At 43.8% G+C, this 18,380-nt stretch overlaps 2 protein-coding genes across 7 annotated transcripts in view; one reads left to right on the top strand and one right to left on the bottom strand.

The window, feature by feature from the left end:
* dtnbp1b (dystrobrevin binding protein 1b) overlaps positions 1-3,571 on the top strand; it is a 31,211-nt gene extending 27,640 nt beyond the window's left edge. For 3 of the 4 annotated variants that reach the window (XM_011481294.4, XM_011481295.4, XM_020707350.3), the window contains exons 3-4: positions 2,333-2,476; positions 2,558-3,571. In XM_011481294.4, the coding sequence (XP_011479596.1) occupies positions 2,333-2,476; positions 2,558-2,871 (458 nt within the window). In that variant the 3' untranslated portion in view covers positions 2,872-3,571. The remainder of the gene's footprint in view (positions 1-2,332; positions 2,477-2,557) is intronic. The other variant, XM_004074383.5, reaches the window with a different exon arrangement.
* A 2,337-nt stretch (positions 3,572-5,908) lies between these two features.
* Positions 5,909-18,380, bottom strand: part of jarid2b (jumonji and AT-rich interaction domain containing 2b) — a 101,641-nt gene continuing 89,169 nt past the window's right edge. For all 3 annotated transcript variants that reach the window (XM_023960183.2, XM_078954579.1, XM_078954580.1), the window contains exons 7-18: positions 13,995-15,441; positions 12,899-13,446; positions 10,785-10,877; positions 10,564-10,682; positions 10,402-10,472; positions 10,181-10,295; positions 10,004-10,109; positions 9,739-9,921; positions 9,083-9,213; positions 8,747-8,933; positions 8,536-8,643; positions 5,909-8,265 (exon numbers count right to left, since the gene is read on the bottom strand). In XM_023960183.2, coding sequence (XP_023815951.1) covers positions 8,035-8,265; positions 8,536-8,643; positions 8,747-8,933; positions 9,083-9,213; positions 9,739-9,921; positions 10,004-10,109; positions 10,181-10,295; positions 10,402-10,472; positions 10,564-10,682; positions 10,785-10,877; positions 12,899-13,446; positions 13,995-15,441 — 3,339 coding nt within the window. In that variant the 3' untranslated portion in view covers positions 5,909-8,034. The remainder of the gene's footprint in view (positions 8,266-8,535; positions 8,644-8,746; positions 8,934-9,082; positions 9,214-9,738; positions 9,922-10,003; positions 10,110-10,180; positions 10,296-10,401; positions 10,473-10,563; positions 10,683-10,784; positions 10,878-12,898; positions 13,447-13,994; positions 15,442-18,380) is intronic.

Below are 18,380 nucleotides of genomic sequence, written 5' to 3'. Positions count from 1 at the left end.
TACTATTTTATAATTGTGTTGATGTAAACATTTAGAAATAAAGATGGATCGTTCCTCATTTTTTCCCCTAAACAAAGATGTCCTGCACCGCAAAAACAGGTTCCTTAGAAATAAAGCAATAACTTTTACCCCATTGGCCAATATTCTTGAAATAAGCAAAAACAAATCTGCCAACTGTGGATGAAAAATGTAAAGATAGGAAATATTCCAGCCCCCCAAACATGTTTTCTCAAACTGAGACTATTTTGCAAATGCAAAACTTTTTTGATAAGTTTATTTTTCTTGCTAGACGGAAAATAGGACATTTTCGTTAATTTTCTTAAAATTTCTTCTTTTTGCAAGGTTTTAGTCAAAGCAAAAGTAAATTTCTGTCATTTAATTCCTGTTTACCTTAGTATTTCTGCCGGGAAGCATCACTGTAGCTAAGAAAACCTCTCAGGATAAAGTGGGGAAAAGATCTGACGCTGCCTTTGCTGCCAAAAAGGTTTTAAAAATTCAAGAAGAAAAAAAGATAGATTTGAGAGAAAAAGGTTATTTATAGATGATGGAAACAAAAATCTCTGTAGCAGATGCTGCACCTCAAACTGTACAAAGTGTCAAAAACATTTTGGATTTTATTAAAAATCTATCCATACATTTCCGTGTCACCTATTGATGCAACTATGCATCAAACCACTGAGGCTCCAGAATGATCTTAATTTAGCATCTATATGAAAGCAAAGACATCTGGAGATTTTCTCTTTCTATTGCTGCAAAGAGATTTAGCTATTGATGGGCTACAGATGATGCCTTCAAATTCAAATCGGATTTGTTAAAAAATGTTATATGGAATAATCCGTTCACTTAATTATTTTTCTTTTGTTGCAGTTTTTAAAATTTCTTTAAAAAGAAAAAACCCATTTTCTGTCAGCTTTGACAACAGGAATTCATTATTTAGTTGAGGAAAGTTTTTTGCTTTTCAAATCCAGGATTTGTGAAAACAGTTTTGTGTCAGAACTCAACCAAATAAAATTAAAAAAAAATGTTTTGTGCAGGATGTTAAACAAGAACTTCCCAACTGAGATGTGTTGTTTTGCATAAGATTTAGAAATGTGAATAGAAGTGTGACCCTAAACTTCACATACGGAGTGTTTTATTCACACTCTTAAGGTTCAAACACCCAATTCTTGTGTTCAGCTGTGACACAAAAGTAAAATCTTTTTGGAGTTTGATAAATTTTTCATCAAGCAAGGACGCAGGAAAAGGAGGATCAGCTTTATGTAAAAGAAAAACACAAACTGAAAATAAAAAAATTAATTAAAATGTTTTAAACTCAAAGTTTAAACACAATGGAAACTTGAAGGAAATTCTGGAAATTACCAACAAATATTGAAAATTTGTTCAATAAATACGTTAATATGGAGAAAAAAAACATGTTTAACTTAAAAGAAGTATTTACTATTTGAATTTAAAAAATGGAAATTTGAAATTTGAATTGAAGAATAAAGGGGGATGACGGCACAAACAGACTCTTTGGAGCTGAATTGACGTCACCATAACATCAGGTGTCAATCATGTCCTGCTAGCCAATAGGCTCAAAGCTCCACCCCCACAAAGAATTAGGCTCAACACCAAAAAAAGTCTGAAATTAAATTATTAATTGAAGTCTGGAAGCAAAGAGGGAGAGAGATCAAAGAGTTTTTACAAACATTTTTTTCCTAATAAGAAAAAACCCCTAAGGTTTATATAATTTTTTATTTAAGTTTTAAAATGTACTTTTCTTTATTTCATAATTTCTTTCCGTTTTGAATTTATTTCAGTTTATTTATTTTAAATTTAAAACTTTTTTCCTAAATGTAACTATTTAATTTTAGTTTAGAATAAATTTATTTCCAATTTGCTATTTTTCATTATTTCATTATAAAATCTCTATTTCTTATTTTTCTGTACATTTTCAATATTTTCTTTAAGTTTAAAATACCTTCATTTTAAATTCACGTTATCCTTTAAAAAGTCATTAGTTTCAAGTTTATTTATTGTTTTCTATTTTTTAATCTTCCCTTCAAGTTTCCAACTTTTAAAACTATTTGTAGTTTTTTTCATCTTAAAGTAGAATCTTGCTTTTCATTTGCTGACCTTGTTTGACCCCACAGTCATGCACAGTCATGCACATGCTTTCCCATCCCAAACACCATCCAGCTTGAGCGCGGCCTGTTGCTTCTCTGACGTCTTCCTGCTTCTTCGGACATTTGAACAAACTGAGCTGACAGAGTGTGTCTTCCTGGACTCAAACCCTTGCTGCTGCGCTCGGCGGCTCTCTGGCTTTGGTCTCACCGTCTCTCCTTGTGTCCAGAGCCAATAGGCAGCATGTCGTCCATGGAGGTGAACGTGGACATGCTGGAGCAGATGGACCTGATGGACATGTCGGACCATGACGCTCTGGATGTCTTTCTGCATTCTGGAGGAGAAGATAACAGCGCCGCCTCACCTGTGGCAGGTGGGCACGACACATGAACAAGAGGCTCGCTTCTTTTTTATGGAGCTTCAGGGTGACGTTTACCTTCTGCTGTCTCTAAAGGTCCAGACGTTGAGTCCTTCACCGCAGAGATCAGCCTCCAGGTTCCCACCCAGGCTGAGCTGCGACACAAGCTGTCGTCCCTGTCCTCCACCTGCACCGACTCGGCCAGCCAGGACACCGAGGCCGGGGAGGAGGATGAGGAGGACGAGGAGGAGGAGACCGAGCGAGGCGCAGGAGGAGGGAGGAGGAAAAAAGCAACCGTGATCGTGACCCTGGACGAAGAGGAGATTCACCCGGACACGGCGCTGGTGGAGCAGGCGGAGCGGGAGGGGCAGAGCAGCACAGACTGTGAGCAGAGCAGGCAGACGGTGTGAGGACGGCTGGACACCCCCACTGGCCACGACAAACAAACGTTTACTCGGATTGGAAAGAAACCCTCCAACAGTTCCATCGAGGTTGCTGTCACTGCCACATGACTTTGCCTTAAGAGACTGCAGAGGGAAGTTCCCAATTTTAACCAGAGAAAGTCGAGTTCAGCTAAGAATCCCCTTTTAAATTATTCAAAAATACGACATTTTCCATCAAATCCACACATTTTTGGAGCCTCATGCACATCTGCAGCTCCCAGTTTCTGTGTGGAGTCCAAAAACATGCATGAAAAAGAAGTCAATCCAAATAAAAATCAAAGTTTGGATGTTTTTTGAGCAAAAAAAAGTGGATTCCCTGATAATTATAATAATGAGCGTTTAGATGTTTACAGCTTTATTTTTGCAGTGGGGGGGGGGGGGGGGTTGTAGCTCAGGATGGAAAAAGGTTTGTAGTTCAATTGCTTAATTGACAGCCATTGTGTGAGTGTGCACACACACTCCTCTGCGTGCTCAATGTGAAAAGCCAAGAAAACAAGCACTTTGTGAAGCTAAATAAAGACATGCTGCCCGCAGGAAGGAGGGACGAGCGCAAAGAGCAACACAACTACAGACGAGAGGTCTTCTTTGATATGCAGTCCATTCCGTCTCTGCAGAAATTGTGTTCTTGCCATGTTCGACAATAAACAGATCTATGGAAATTCTGGAACTTTCTTGTCATTTTTTCTGTTAAACGGTAAAAATTAGCTGCACAATCAGGTTCTGAATACAGAAAAAAGCAGAGAAGCTAACAAGTGATCTGCAGAGAGCATGAAGATCAACAGTCTTGAATCAACCCTCAGCAAAAAGTAGTAGTATGTACATGTACTTACAAGTATACTTAGTCTACTAACAGTGAGGCAGTGTGCTTGAAGTTTACTTTTTACATATATATTATAAACTTCCAAACATCCAATTTAGTCTGAAGAAGTACTTCCCACGCTACACATTCATGGTCTGTGGTATACTTGCTATACTTAGACTCAAGTATACTCAATAAAATAAACTGCGAGTGCACAATTTGCTAAGGGCTGACCGTTAAACGTCATTCTTGCTCAAGTGAACCCTTGTGCTGTCTTAGATGACCCCACCCTTCCACTGACGTGTTCTCCCTTCCATGACAAAGGTGGATAAAGGTGGAAAGATTTCCTGTAATCCATGGACACCAGTGAAGATCACAAATCATTGAAGAAAAAAGGTTCAGAGCACTGTCTAGTGGGTCTAGATGACCCAACTCCCAATGTTAAAGTGCCTAGGATAGCACAAGGGTTGAAGGTGCAGTGATTAATCTTTTTCCTAACTTTCCTCTGACCTTGTGAACCGAAGCATCCAGAGCTTCTTTTCTTGCGATCTCTTGACGTTGCTGCGATATGTGTCTGCAGTGCTCCTTTTATTTCTTTCCTCTTCCTTGAATTCCCCTTTAGCGCCTGTTGCCAATAAATGTTTTTATTGCGGCGTTGTTTTCCATTTCAATTCGACAGTTTCGGTTTCTTTCTCTTTAAATATTTTTCTCATTTATATTTCTATCAAGAAATGTAACTCCAGTGGCCTTCTTTCATGGTAGTTTCTACATTTGGCTTGGTTCTGTCAAATTTATGTCCCGCTTTATCTCATCTTCTATTCAGAAAGGTCATTGAAAATAAAATGAAACTGAGATATTACATGATGAAAGGACATTTAGACCTGAGAAATTGCACAACTTAACAAAATCCAACAATTTTCCTGCAGAATACTAGCGCAAACCATGATGCTTCCACCTCCAATCTTGTAAACTTTGGACAGGGCCGTAGATGTGCTAGCTTAACCCTTGTGCTATCCTAGGCACTTTAACGTTGGGAGTTGGGTCATCTAGACCCACTAGACGGTGCTCTGAACCTTTTTTCTTCAATGATTTGTGATCTTCAGTGGTGTCCATGGATTACATGAAATCCTCTTTACCTTTATTATGGTAGGGAGAACACGTCAATGCAAGGATCGGGTCATCTGGACCCAACAGGACAGCACAAGGGTTAAGCAGGGGGACCTTTGTTACTGTGGTCTATGGTTCTGGGCTGTTTTCACCCCGTTATGCCCAACAGGGTGAGAGGAGATCTTCAGGGACCTTCTTATTCTTATTCAAGGCTACAATCTTGTTCCTGGCGTCCTTCGACAGCTCTTTGGTGAGGAGGTTTCAGTCTGACTGTTTAAGGGTTGGGACAGGCGTCTTTCTACAGAACCAGCTCAAACAGCTGGCATCAACACAGGTAAAGGATGGAAGAGCTTCATTAAGTGACAGGTCTGTGAAGCAGAGAATGTGTTGGAAATAAATACTCGTTTTCTGCACCACTAAACAAATACACTCGTGAAAAATGGGATTTCCTGGATTCTTCCTTTACATTCTGTCTCTTATAGTTGAAGTGCATCTATGATGAACATTTCAGACAAAACTCATCATTTTAAGTGGGAAAACAGACACAGCAAGTGACAGAAAAGTACATTTCTATGTAAATAAAGGTTAGACAGCTTCTGTGTTGACGCCACGCTGGTTGGGACAGTTTGGAAAGAATTATTTCTTTAAACTTTTTGGACTGCTTGTATCTTCTGAGAGTAATCATTAAAATGTAAAACAAATAGAAATTTTAACTGCAATAAACAGTCGATCTCTTACTCACGTTTTAGATTATTTGTGCTATTTGAACATTTCTTTTACTATTTTTTATTTAAAATTTTTACATAAGAAAAAAGAAACAAAAATCGCTCAAATTTTTTGAAGCCACATTTTTTTTGTGGCCAATTTAAAAAGTAGAAACTTTTTTGAAAAAAAAATTGAGGTAATTTATTTCTAAACAGCTGATCAAAAATAAAGATGTTTGACTGTAAGTGGAAGGCATTGCTGTATTTAAGGTGGAATAAGGTTCAATCTAAGTGAGAGAAAAAAAAACCCACAGTTATATGATACGATTTAGTTCCTTAAACATTAAAATGGAAACATTAGCAAAGCTGGACTCAAAGAATCACACGGGTGGAGTGAAAGAGATGACAGTGAATTGTCAGTAGGTTTTTATTCAACCTTAAGTACAAACTGCAAAAAGTAAAAAACTGTCAATATAACCAACATGAAACTCTTTCTGGATGGAGGGGGGGGGCCAAGAAACGGCTTGAATAAATTAAGTCACCACTGCCGACAAGTAGTTTATACTGTAGAAAATGGAAGAAAAGCAAAAACGAGAAATGAACAACAAATAAAATCCCATCAGAGTGAAATTAATCGTAAGGCCTTAAAAACTTGACAACCACTTTTTTTTATGTTGAAAAGACCCGACTTTTCATTAAATAGTCCTAAAACAGTTCAGTCTTCTGCGAGGGACAACAACCAACAAACTGGATTATAGGATTTTTCCTTGACAGTCACCACTGGCAAGCTCAGTGCAACATGAGTAGCTACTACATTTGTGTTGAATTTTCAGTAATGAAAATGTAAAAATCCTTTTTTTTTTGTCCCAACTTATCTTTTTCCCTTTTCTTTAAAAAAGTAAAGCTAAACAAACAAAACTAAGTTTGGGGCAGAGGGCGACAGGAGGAGGAGGAGGAAGAGGAAGAGGAGGGTCAAACATTGGCTACTCCATATCTTCTTTCTTAGTGACATAAGCAGCACTTAAAACTTTTTATACACATCTACCAGAGCAACCCTGTCAGCGTCAAAGTCACACCGATGAAGAAAGGGAAATGTAAGGCTTTTTCTTCATCCAGCATCCTCTGGATCATCTCTCATCTATGTCTTCCTCTTTCTTTCTTTCTTACTTTCTTTCTTACGTAACCCCGGAAAAAAAGGCTCAAGTATTTAGAGACATTTACAGGATATATGTACAAAAAGAGGATGTTTGTTTGTTTCTATGTCTGTGTTGGAGTTTCTCTAAAGATAATACATCTAGAAAAAATAAGTGGGGGGGGGGGGGGGGCATAAAGGAAGCAAAAAAAAAAGGTTGATATTTCACATTTTGCACTCGACTAGTGGCTCTACTTGAGATAACACATCAGATCAATAAAAGTAAAAAAAAAAAACGACAATAAAATAATATAATAATTAATGTTTACTGGTACAAATAAAACAAGAGGGCTGGAAGAATGGAATGTTAACACGATTGCACATCTAGAAGCAGAGAAGGCTGAAGGCCTTTCTGCCCTGTGGGGCGGGCGGGAGGGCAAGTGAGCTCGACAGCCGGCACCAGCCCCCCCAGAGTTTTTTATTGACTTTGTTGTGTTTTGTTTTTTGTGTGAGTGTGTGTGTGTTGTTATACAGTAATTGTAACCTACAGCACCAATAAAAGAGGGATCTCCTTGCACCATCAGTGCACCAATCAGGCACCGTTTTCGCTCGCTCCGGGTTACGAGGAAGAGAGGCGACCGGTAACGGGTCGAGCAACATCCACAAAGACAAAAAAGAGAAAAGAAAAAAAAAGAGAGAGAAAAATCACACCCAAAAAAAGCCCAAAAGAACTATCAGAAACAAATCTAAACTTCAAAAATCAAACTCAAAAATCCATCAGTAAACCAACATGTTTGTCTTTCAAGTTTTTATCTTGCATCTCTACCCCCCTTTTCTAAAAAAACAACAATAATAATAATAATGCTGGGATGGACTGAGAAATGTTCCAACTCAGGACAAGGGCGCCTCCTCTTTGAATCGGGGACAAACTTTGGGTACAACGTTTTTTGGGAAAACTGGGAAAAGCAGCTGTTTGGATCCATCCCAAGTTCACAGTTGAGATGAAGTTGACTGTCTGGGGGGGTGGAGAGGGTGATGCATGTGATGGTAACAAATGTAAGCCGTGTCAGGGGGGAGTCTTCCTCTGACCGACACTTTAATGCTTGATTGAAGGAAGGGAGGGACTTCTAAAATCATCCAGAATAAAAACCAATTCTTCTTTCACACTAGTGCAAAAACCTCATCTTGCTTTTCGTTTTCTTAAATTTCCTTTTTATAAACAAGCCTGTCATGATTGGGAAGGGAGGAAAAATGTTCAATCTGTCAAGTTTTGTGGGGCTGATGGTGAAAAAAAAAAAGCCCAAAGAAGGCTGGGTGAGTGGGTGGGGGTGTTGCGGTAACAGGGTGGGGCACAGCACACAGGTTGGGGATGTGGGGGGGTGCCGCCCTCAGGACACAGCTGCAGCTTTGGGCAGGTGGCTGGCGGACAGACGGGCGAGGGACACCTCGACTGTGGCGCGCTTTCTCGGGCCGCGCTTGGCTGGTGATGCTTTGACGGGGAACAGGTCCCCCCCTCCGCCGCCGTTGGTGATGATGACTGCTCCCCCTCCTCCGCCGCTGCTGCCGTTCTTTAACATGGCGCGCCCACACACCTGGTTCACCAAACTGTTGATTTGATCCTAGATGAGCAAAACTATGTATATTAGAAATCTTTTTTTCCCCCCTAAACTGATAATCAAAACAACAAAAGGTCTTATCCTCTGAAGACTTTTGTTGTAGATTTGATTTAAAAATCAGAAACAATTCAATACTTTCATATTTTTCCCCTTAAACAAGTAAAAAAGCTGCTTTTCTCAGCAGAAACTGTATTGACACAAACATGGTGAAGCCTTGGTTTAGTATTGGACTCCCTCTTGTGGATAGATTGAGAACTGCAAGACAAAGACTACCTCATCGTATCGGTACATCATCTTAAGGCCTCTGCAGGATTTGTGTTTCTCCACGTAACGAAGGGCACATTCCAGGCAGAAGACCACATTGTCCGTCTCCTGAACCACCTGTACAGAGGCACAAACCCAAACACATGTTTTTTAAAAAGCTCATTGCATTGCTTTAAACCCGTCTCCTCCCGGTTAAACTCCAGGTTCCTTCAGTTCTCACCATGGACAGGTAGCAGAGGTGTTGACAGATTTGGCAGCGTCTTTCAGATGACTCCAGCGCCAGCCATTTTCCGCGGGGTTTCTTCCGGCCCTCGACGGACCCCAGGCCGCCGTCGTGTGTGCCGTAGCGAGCAGAAGAGAGCAGACCTGCCTTGTAAAGTTCCTGACGTTGGTGCATCTCTATGTTCCTGTTGAAAGAGGAAGATCCTGATTCAAACAACAGCTTGGAGAGCGACACACCCCCTTTATAGTTAGTAACTAGCAAATGACTAGATAATCCTGTGAGTTCAGAGGTTTGTGTGCGTGTGTGTGTGTGTGCGTTAGAGCAGGAACGTGCCTGAGGTCTTTGAGTAGGGCAGAGATGGTGGTGAGAAGAAGGCCATTGTCCCTCTTAGACTCAGAGGTGGCGATCTGATACAGTAGCTTCTCCATGGAGAAGGGTTTGGCTATACAACGACACTTCAGGTCCTGAAAACAGGAAAAAAAAAGAGGGTTTATGAATGAAAAGGCTTCAGTCACAACATCTTTTTGTAAAAAATGTTGAAAGAGCCTCTGAGCATTTAAGAGACCTGTGAGGATCCCAGAGTTTCACTTGCAAAAATGCAAAGCAGGATATTTTTCCTCTGTTGTTTGTTACAACTGTTATGATTTTATTTTTTGACCACAAATTGAACAGAGAAATCGAACCCAGAATGACGCTGTGGGGCTAAACGAGCAGCCTGTCAAGAGGTTCAGGTGACGTGTTTTGTTTTTTCTTTAAACATTACAAATGACATACAGATAAATTAGTGCCATCTATTCCATTACTATGATTACTTTTAATTTGAAATATTTGCTCTTGTTCCCATCTTTTGTTGACTATATTTATCTCAAAAGAGATATTTAGATTTAGAACTTACATTTTTCCTTCTTTTCATGCTTTTTTTGGGTTTTTAGTCTGAAAAACAGCGTGTCAAATGTCTCATTTTCAACTCCCCATACTGGTGATCTGACCTTTGCAGCCTCGTAGCCCAGGTTCATCCAGTGTGGTGTGGCGAAGTGGACCGTCTCCGACACGCTGTAGCCACAGCACACTTTGGAGACAAAGGCACCGGGGAAGCAGACCACAAACTGGCCACTCCGCTGGACCGTGCGGTAAACCTTGATGCCTTCCCGGCATAGCACCTCTGGAGAGATCTGCCAGAGGAAGAACAGCGGTCATCGACCGAAGCAGCAACTTCAAACAGGATCCAAAGAAAAAGCTGGAGAAAACAGTCACCATGATGTTCTTCTCCAGCATTTCTAGTCCTGGCGTGCCGTTGGCTTGAAGCAGTGTGTGGACCACCTCGTCCAGCTTAGCCTTCTCCTCAGCAGGGACAGAATACCTGCCAGGACGGCAAAAACCATTTAGCTGAGGACTTTATGAGAGGAGAGCAGAAGCACCAACTCTACTTACCAAATGCAATCAGCACCAGTGTGTAAGTAATCAATATATGGAAGGCGGTTTTGGTCTCTAGACCAGCATGAGGTAGAAAAGACCATGCCAATGTTTAGCCAGGGAACAGTCACTCCTGCAAAGACACAAGACACAGCAAAGCATTAGGCGCCATTCATAAAGGCATGAAATAGAAATTCAAAAAGTTTAGAGTGCTTTGGAACAGAGAGGCCGATCCTTACCAGGCACAGCACCTAGATGCCTCAAAATGGATCCAGAGTTATTGGGGAGGACAGTGAGGTTCCAACCGTGTCTGAGAAGACAGAAAACAGAGATTTGTCCTGCGTTTGTGCTTCAGGGCGTCACGTTGGCGCCACGCCCGGCGCCTCAAACACGACACTCACTTTGAGAATGGCTCTGACTTTCCTGTGGGGAAACCGCTGCCGTGTGTGCTCGTGTCCACCTTCCCACAATGCACTGCCACGTGGGAGTCTCTCTGCTCTACAATCCTCCAGTATTCTTGCTGAAAGACAGAAAAAAGAAAATACAAATCATGATTTTAGCACCGATCTCACTTCAGGGGAAGATGGCGAGTCCACGACCACGTCAAACATCGGGCGCTGACCTCGACCTCGGCGGCCCCCGGCTCCTTGTTAAAGCACATGGTCATGGTGTTGCGAGCTATCCTGAAGAAGTTGGTCAAGGACACAGATTTCCCCTGCAACCAAAACATAATGTCAAACACTGGAAGGGATGATGATCAGGGGGTTGATGGGATTTGCAAAGTAAGAGCTGAAGCTGAATAAAACAATGAGTTAAAAAAAGACAGCTGGACATCAATGGACTCCTTCACTGCCAGACGGAGGAACACGCGTGTCCGTTTCTACAGCAAGCTGACCGCTCAGCACCAACAACACCGTCTCCTGCACTGTCTAACGCTATCCTCACTGCAATGACAGAAACAAGTCCAACATTTCTAACCCAGAAGTAGATTTGCTTTAAATAGGCAAAAAACAAATCTGCCAATGGGGTTAACAAAAAAGGTCTTACCTAAGAAAGATTTTCACGAACTAAGATTATTTTGCTATTGACAGACTTTCTTGATAAGGCAAAAACTAAGGATGTTTTTTTACCGTCTTACCATTCTGTTTTGCAGTTAGTGAAACTCTACCTTCATACACTAAAGACAAGCCTGTCCTGTCCTGTCCAGGTGGGACGGCCCTTCCCGTGTGACTCTGTCCCTCACAGGTCTATTGATCACTCCGGGTCGACTCACTCTATTAAATGGGGCGGGCGTTACCAAAGCAACAGAGACTGGAATCAAAAGAGCCTCAGATTTGGGGCGTTGGGTGTGTGGGGAGAGGAGCCACAGGAGCAGACAAACATGGCCGCCGCTTTCACGCAGTGACTGACAGCCTCCGCTCAAATCCCCGCGCCTTTACACCAAAACAAGTCATCTCCAAAGAGAAAGAAAAGGCGTTTAGGGTTAAAGTGATGAGAGGCGACAAAGAGCGAGGTCATCTGCCGATGGAGAAACCGCGAGGAGGGAGGGCTGCCGGGTAGAAACGGGAAGCTAACGCATAGAGACAGAGTGGAAGGGGGTTAGCATTGGGGATGGGGGCGGGGCTGTCGGATAGGTGTGGGGTGGGGGCTTCTGACCTACATTTCAGCTGGCCAGATCCTCACAGCTGCCCACAGGACGTGATGATGGGAACGCGACACGTGTGAGCGAGGAAGACCAAAGGCGCTGAAGAAAAAACCGAAGGATCGCCGGAGAAGACCGCCTCAAGACACAACAAGCTGCTGCCACTTCATGAGGAAATAAGACACACTATGTTGTGAAGTGAAAAGTGAAATGCTTTTTTTTTTTGTTGCACTTTTTCTTTTTTTGTTGTTTTTTTTCTTTTCTTTTTTTTTTTTTTGCTTTTTTTTGTTCGGTAACCAAACCTTCTGCTGAACATTTGGAACGATTTGAAACCGCAGCAGCGCGTCAGCTGCTCCGATCTCATATAGTAAGACAAAAAAAACAGTCAGATGAAGCATAAAAAACTGAATTTTTGATCAAAGAGTAGGCAAAATATACAGTTTCAGTCATAAGTAGGTTATTTTACCTTAACCTCTGAGTTGATGGGATAGAACTGAAATGCACACAAGAGGATGCTAGGCTAAGAAAGGAAGTGTAAAGGGGCGTAAAGTCAGAGCGCCAATGAACCCTTGGTGCTCCGACTTCCACTATCAGTGGAATAAATCTTATTTTCAGGTTTGCAAATGGGTTTCCTTAACAAGTTAAAGAGTCGTGCTGTGGGCGGGGCCTGCTGATGTCATTTGAGGAAAGGTGGACTTCACCTCACGTTTGTCTCAATTCGGAATGAGCTCAGACAGTTAAAAAAGAAACAGACGAAAAGCAGCGAGCTCAACGGGCTTTTCAGCAAAAACCTGATAAAAAATGCCAGGATAGAAAAAAATAGAAACTAGTGGACGGTGTAAAAGTGTGTCTGATCAGTAAGATTAGACTAAAAAGTAAAGTTCAGGCAAATGAGGCTATGGGGAAGCAACGTCCACTGATGCTTCCCTGCCGTTGATGGAAACTGCTCACCTTTAAATGACAATAAGAGGTGTTAGCAGCACTTATTGACTTAAAGTCACATGACAGGCATAACAGGAAACACCCAGGGAACGGACATTCTTCTATCTGCCTCTCATCTGGGGTTTTAACCTTCGCGGCTTCTTCCTCCTTACCTTGTAAATGCATTTGTGTTGGTCGCCAAACAAGCCCCCATTTTCCTGCCCCGAGTGCGGCTCCTCCCCGTGCTGCCTGTCCTCTTTGCCTTGTTTTTCCTGAGCGAAGAGCCGGCGCCGACCCGCTTTGACCTGAGCCTTCAGTTCCTTCAAGCAGTGATAGACTCCGTTGGTGCGGTGATGCCCGGTCGTCCCTCCCACGATCCCGCCGACCAGCCCGTTCTTTGGCTCGTAGCGGGGCAGCGAGAGTCCGTTGGGTGCAGAGGAGTCAGAGAGGCCCTCCAGGGGGCCCCGCCGCGACTCCAGCCTCTTTTTGTCTTCCAGCACTTCTGCCAGCAGTCGAAGGCGCTCGTCGGCATTGAGTGAGTCGTAGGAGAGGATGTACTGGAGGTAGGCCTCCTGCAGCTTGGCCAGCCGGTCCTGCGCGGACTTGGGGATGCGCAGGAGGTCTGCAAGCTTGGTCCACTTCTTCAGGTCCATCACCTGCTGCATGCCCCCCATGTCGTTGATGAGCTGGAAAAAGCGCGACAGGTCCACTTCACAGCCACCTGCAGGAGGAGGACAGAAATCAGCTTCCACACATCTCTTTTGCAAAAACTCCAAACAAAAATGATGTGCAGGAAGAAGGTTCATTGCTCAAAACCGCATTCCGATAATCTTTTGATCCGTTCTAAAACCGTTCCCAGTCGGCTTCTAATGATAATTTTGCAGTTTTTAGCCAAAATCAAAAAAACCTGTTTCATTTTCTAGGACATAGTTTCTGCAGAAATTGTCAGTGCAGAGCACAGAGCAACCCCGCCCCCTTCCCCATCCCATTTCTGAGGGCTCTCTGTTTCAGCAAAGCAGGGAGCTTGTGGCCTGTCCAGCGTATTTTCTACGTGACAAATAAGCTCTTTTTCAAACAGGATTCTTTCATCTGCTTCTGCTTCATCATGATTTTGGATAAAGAAATAATTTAAGCTTAACTTTCTTTCTAGATGTCCTCCATCATCAGATGAATGCCACAAGAACCCCTGCTAACACAATGCTAGCCACTATATTCATCAGAGTGGATCTTTACACTATTTAGGTCATTCAGCAGTTTTCCATCACGTACCAATGACAGGCGGCTCCTCCATGGTAATGCCCTGAGATTTAAGGTGCTTGCGGATGCAAGCCATTCGCTGCACGTTGGGGCCCCAGCGTCGGCCAAGCATGTGGACCCTCTGCACCTGTGTTACAAAACGCATCTCCTCGTTCAGCTTGCACTCCGGCCGCCAGTCCGGCGGCGGCGCCACGCGGCACATGCCAGCCACCTCGGCCTGTTCCCTTACTGCATCCAGGTACACCAGCGGGTCCTGGAACTCCCTTGGAGCCGGCCGGAAGACCGGGGCTTCGCCCAGTGCCGCCCAGCCGTCCGGCCTGCTCCGCTGGCAGTCCCAATCCTTCTCCTGGTCTCGCTCCTTCTGACGGGTCAGGTCTTTCTCGCGCTCCCACTCCTTGTCGCGGTCGGCGGGCCGCGCGGCTGCTGGTTTGAGCTGAGCGGGGCTGTTGGTGGAAGCTGGGATAGAAGGGGAGGAGGACGAGGAGGAGGAAGAAACTGAAGTTTGTTGGGGGTCTGAGGTAGTGCTGCCAGAGCAGGGGTTTGGCGAGTGATTCTGTCCTAATGAAGGGGAGGAAGAGGAGGAGCTGCGACCGTGCGACCTGCTCTGCTGCTGCTGTGCTTGTCGTATCAACATCAGCTTGCCAGCTGACGCTCGCTTCGGTCTCTGGTTCAGCGGCTCCACATTGGCTGCTGGTGTAGAAGGAGGTGAGCTTTGTTTGGAGGGGGGGGTAACAGGCTGAGTTTGTTTGGGGGGAGGGGCAGTTTCTGAGTCGTGTCCGTTAGAAACTGGAGTGGTGGGGTTTTGCTTGCTCGCCTTCTCTTCATGTACTTTCTTGCTGCTGCTGCGCGTCTCCAGAGGCGTGGACTGGAGCTTGGCCTTTTTAGGATCCGTCCCGCTCGGTTTGGCTTTCTGCTCAGCGGTTCCTGTAGCCACCGAGTTGAGCACCACCTCCAGACGCCTTTTGGAATTGCGCAGTCCCTCTCGACCTGGGCATTCACTCTGGCCTTGCTGGCAGTGTTTCTGCCTGACCTCCTTATTAGCCAGGGAGTTGTGCCGCTGCCCGTTCAGCCTGCCGTTGGGCCGGGCGTTGGCAGACGCGTTGTGCAGCCCATTGGACAGTAGCACCTGTTTGCGGGTTTTTGCATTGCTGTGATGGGCTGGTGCTGCTGCTTTTCCTGAGTTGGCCAGCCCGTTGCTGGCTGCTGGCTGGCTGTGCTGATTGTGATTGTTCGCTGAAGATGTTGCCGAGGCGGCGTTGTTATGTTTGTTGCTGCTGCTGAGTTTGGTTTTCTTGCCCAGTTCTTTCAGTTTGGCTTTGGTGTATGTGACGTGGCCCTTGGACACGGTGGCTGTGTACTTCTTCACAGTTTTGGACGGCAGTCGGATGTCGCGGCTCCTCTTGGAAACACCAGCAGCTTGTGCCGAGTTCGCTCGCATCAGCCCATTCACTTTCGAAACCTAAAATGTAAAGAAAGAAAACGATGAAAGTTTGATCAACTGAACAATTACATTACCAAAGTGGAAAAGAAATAACAGGAAGAACAGGAAAGTCCTAAACTCTCAGCTGCAGAGTGAAACATCTGGCAGCTCAGGTCAGAAACATTTGTAGAAACCAGAACTTTTTCAGTGCACAAAAGCAGCAGTTCCCAAACCCCAGGCGGCGGTCCATGAACAGTTGGTGCCAAGCCGCAAAAAAAAAAAAAAAAAAAAAACCCAACCTACAGTTTTCCCTGTTTTACTTATAACTGATTCTGAAGGAAGTTTTATTTTGAAAATCTTCTGGATTGTCCCCCACGTCAGACTCCTTCTTGACGCATGTCGAGCCTTTTGGTCACGTGTTGAAAATTCATCCACTACTTTCTTAAAGCGGCTGCGTCCACCGCTAAATTGAAGCCACAACGCCAGCAAAGTTAACGAAAACAAACAAATTTGGAAAGATTCTTTTTGCAGACAAGAACCAGCAAGGAAACAGAAGAAACCTCCAGTTCAAAATAAAAGAAAGCTGCATTTCACAAACAAAAATCAGGAGTCTTTACTCCAAAAGTGGATTTATTGCGAGAGTTGTTCCTACACATAATCATAATGGATAATATTCAACAACCGGCTGTCTAACGTTACCCGGACGCTGCTGATAAATTTGCTGAAATGGTAAGAAAATGTTCCTCCATTGCATCTTAAAGGCTGAAGTGGCCGTCGGATGTTTTAGCTTTAACGTTGACAGTTAAAGAAAAATCCAAAAATCCATCAAATTAGAATGGTTTCTACATCAAATCTAGTGTATAAACGAAGTTTAAACCAGATACAGGTTGAGGATGTAGATAAACTTTATTCTTAAAAGTAATAATAATAATAATAATTGGACGCCCACGTCAGCGTCGGTCTGTGAAAATATTGTCTGATGTTAAACCGATCCGTGGCCTGAAAAAGGTCGGTGACCAATGATATAAACATTTGGCAAGACTACAGTCTAGAAGGAGGCAGGAAAAAAAGCAGAAAAAGTGAAAAACTGTTGTTGGCAATCACTCCAAAAAAAGGAAAGACACAAACAGGAGAAACCGGAAGAGCTCAATGGTTTCCTGAAGGAGATGGCAGGACAGCATGGAACAGGATGTTTGTGTCAATGAAAAGAGAATATTTCAGTCAGGCTTTACATGTAGTTTGGTAACACTTTGGTGGAGAGAGATCTCGGAAAGGAAACAGTTATCCCGTCCGTGGAGACAACATTTAAAGCCAACTGTGACTGCATGTCTGTATCCGTTTCTGCTTTTATTTTGGTGCTCCAACCTCTTATTTAACTAATTTAACTGCTCTGTTTAGAGAGGCTCGAGTCACATGGACAGGGGGAGGGAAGGGAAAGATGGAATTATCAATCACAGCTGGGGCGCCACAGGAGGGAGCTGACAGCCGGCCCCATTGACAGGTTCGCCTTTTTAAGAGTTGCTGTGCGAGTGTTTGTGCGTGCGCATTGTGTTGGTTTCAGGTTGCAGGGGGATGGCACAAAGTCCGTGCCAATAGAAGACAAGGGAGGGCTTGAAACGTCACTCTCCCTCCGTCAATCACACGCAGAAAAAGCGCCCTCGCTGTGGAGGAGGGGGGAATGATGTGAATGAAAGAGGTGGAAGTTGCATGCAGCAGTGATGTGCGTAAATATAAATACAGCGCTTTTGAAAGGCTCATAATGCATTTCACACCCCATAAACATGCACGCACTCTTTCAAAAAGGAGGGAAATCTCATCAATCAGGGACAAGCTTTTCATCAAGCAGATTAATGTCTGCTTTTGCAGCTTGAATCCTTAAACAGACTCGGGTTGACAAATGTGGACAAACCCAGGTGTAATGACCACATCCTGCCACAGGAGGGCTCAGTGGGCTGCTTCTCACCAGGAGGGCTGGAAGGTTATTATTTGGTCTGGTGGAAAAAGGGGGGGGTTGGGTTGGCATGGAGGGTCAGAGACTGAAGGAAAGAAGAAAAGACAGGAAAGAAAGATGAAGAGTCTGGGATAATTAATTTAAAGGGAGAGAGAAAAACTAAAACACAGAAGTGGATTTGGGCATCACGTGAGTGGGGAAGGGAGATAGGACAAGTAGGTGGGTCTACATGACATCATCTGTTGCTATAGCCCAGCCGAGGCCTGGAAGGATTTTTTTTTCTCCTTCCAACACGCAACATTTGCCGGAGTCTGACTGAAAGGAAGGGAAGAGTGTGACTCCCCAGTCTAGGTGGATGTCAAAAGGGGGGGAGAGAAAGAAAAGTTGCTGCTTTAGTTATTGTTTCAGATCTGGATGTCTGTCTCTACCGTTTTTGACATAAAAGGGTTATTTTTTTTGGACCTAATTCATGCTCACAGATTGAAGCTCCAACATAAACAGAGTTTTGTAGCCGTTTTTGTAGCAATCCCGTTTCTGATCATGGAGGTCATAAATTAAGAAAATTAAGCCGACGTTGCCTTTCTGAAGAAATTGTAGAAACTACAATTGGCGGACCTAAGCTCCCTGCTACGCCCTATTCTGCAAACAAATGGATCTATGCATGTCTTTGCTGTCCTCATCCGCTTATGGATTAAAACTGCATGGCAGGGTAGGCCTGACATTACACACACACACACGGAGTCTATTGCAAGTGAACCGAGAGCCAAAAGTTGGTCCACAGCAGACAAAGCTGATCCAACCAGCAATTTGAAGAAGTCTAAAGAGATGCAGATAAACACGAACGAGCCCCTGTAACATGTTTCTGCTGCAAAACCTCGTTGGTCTCAGAGCTGTGTGTGAATACTTCACCTTTTCCACAGCTGAGTCCGTTTTTTCACGGCTGCTCAAGTGTGTAAACGTGCTTCTGTCGCTGCACACATTGACATTCTTAGCATGGAAGGACCGCAATTAGGAAAATAAAAGATTC

Source organism: Oryzias latipes, chromosome 11, assembly GCF_053564925.1.
Source record: "Oryzias latipes strain Hd-rR chromosome 11, Olatipes_Hd-rR_3.1".
NCBI classification, from domain to species: Eukaryota; Metazoa; Chordata; class Actinopteri; order Beloniformes; family Adrianichthyidae; genus Oryzias; species Oryzias latipes.
The sequence above is the reverse complement of the archived record's forward strand: the minus strand, read 5'-3'. Positions and strand labels throughout refer to the sequence as shown.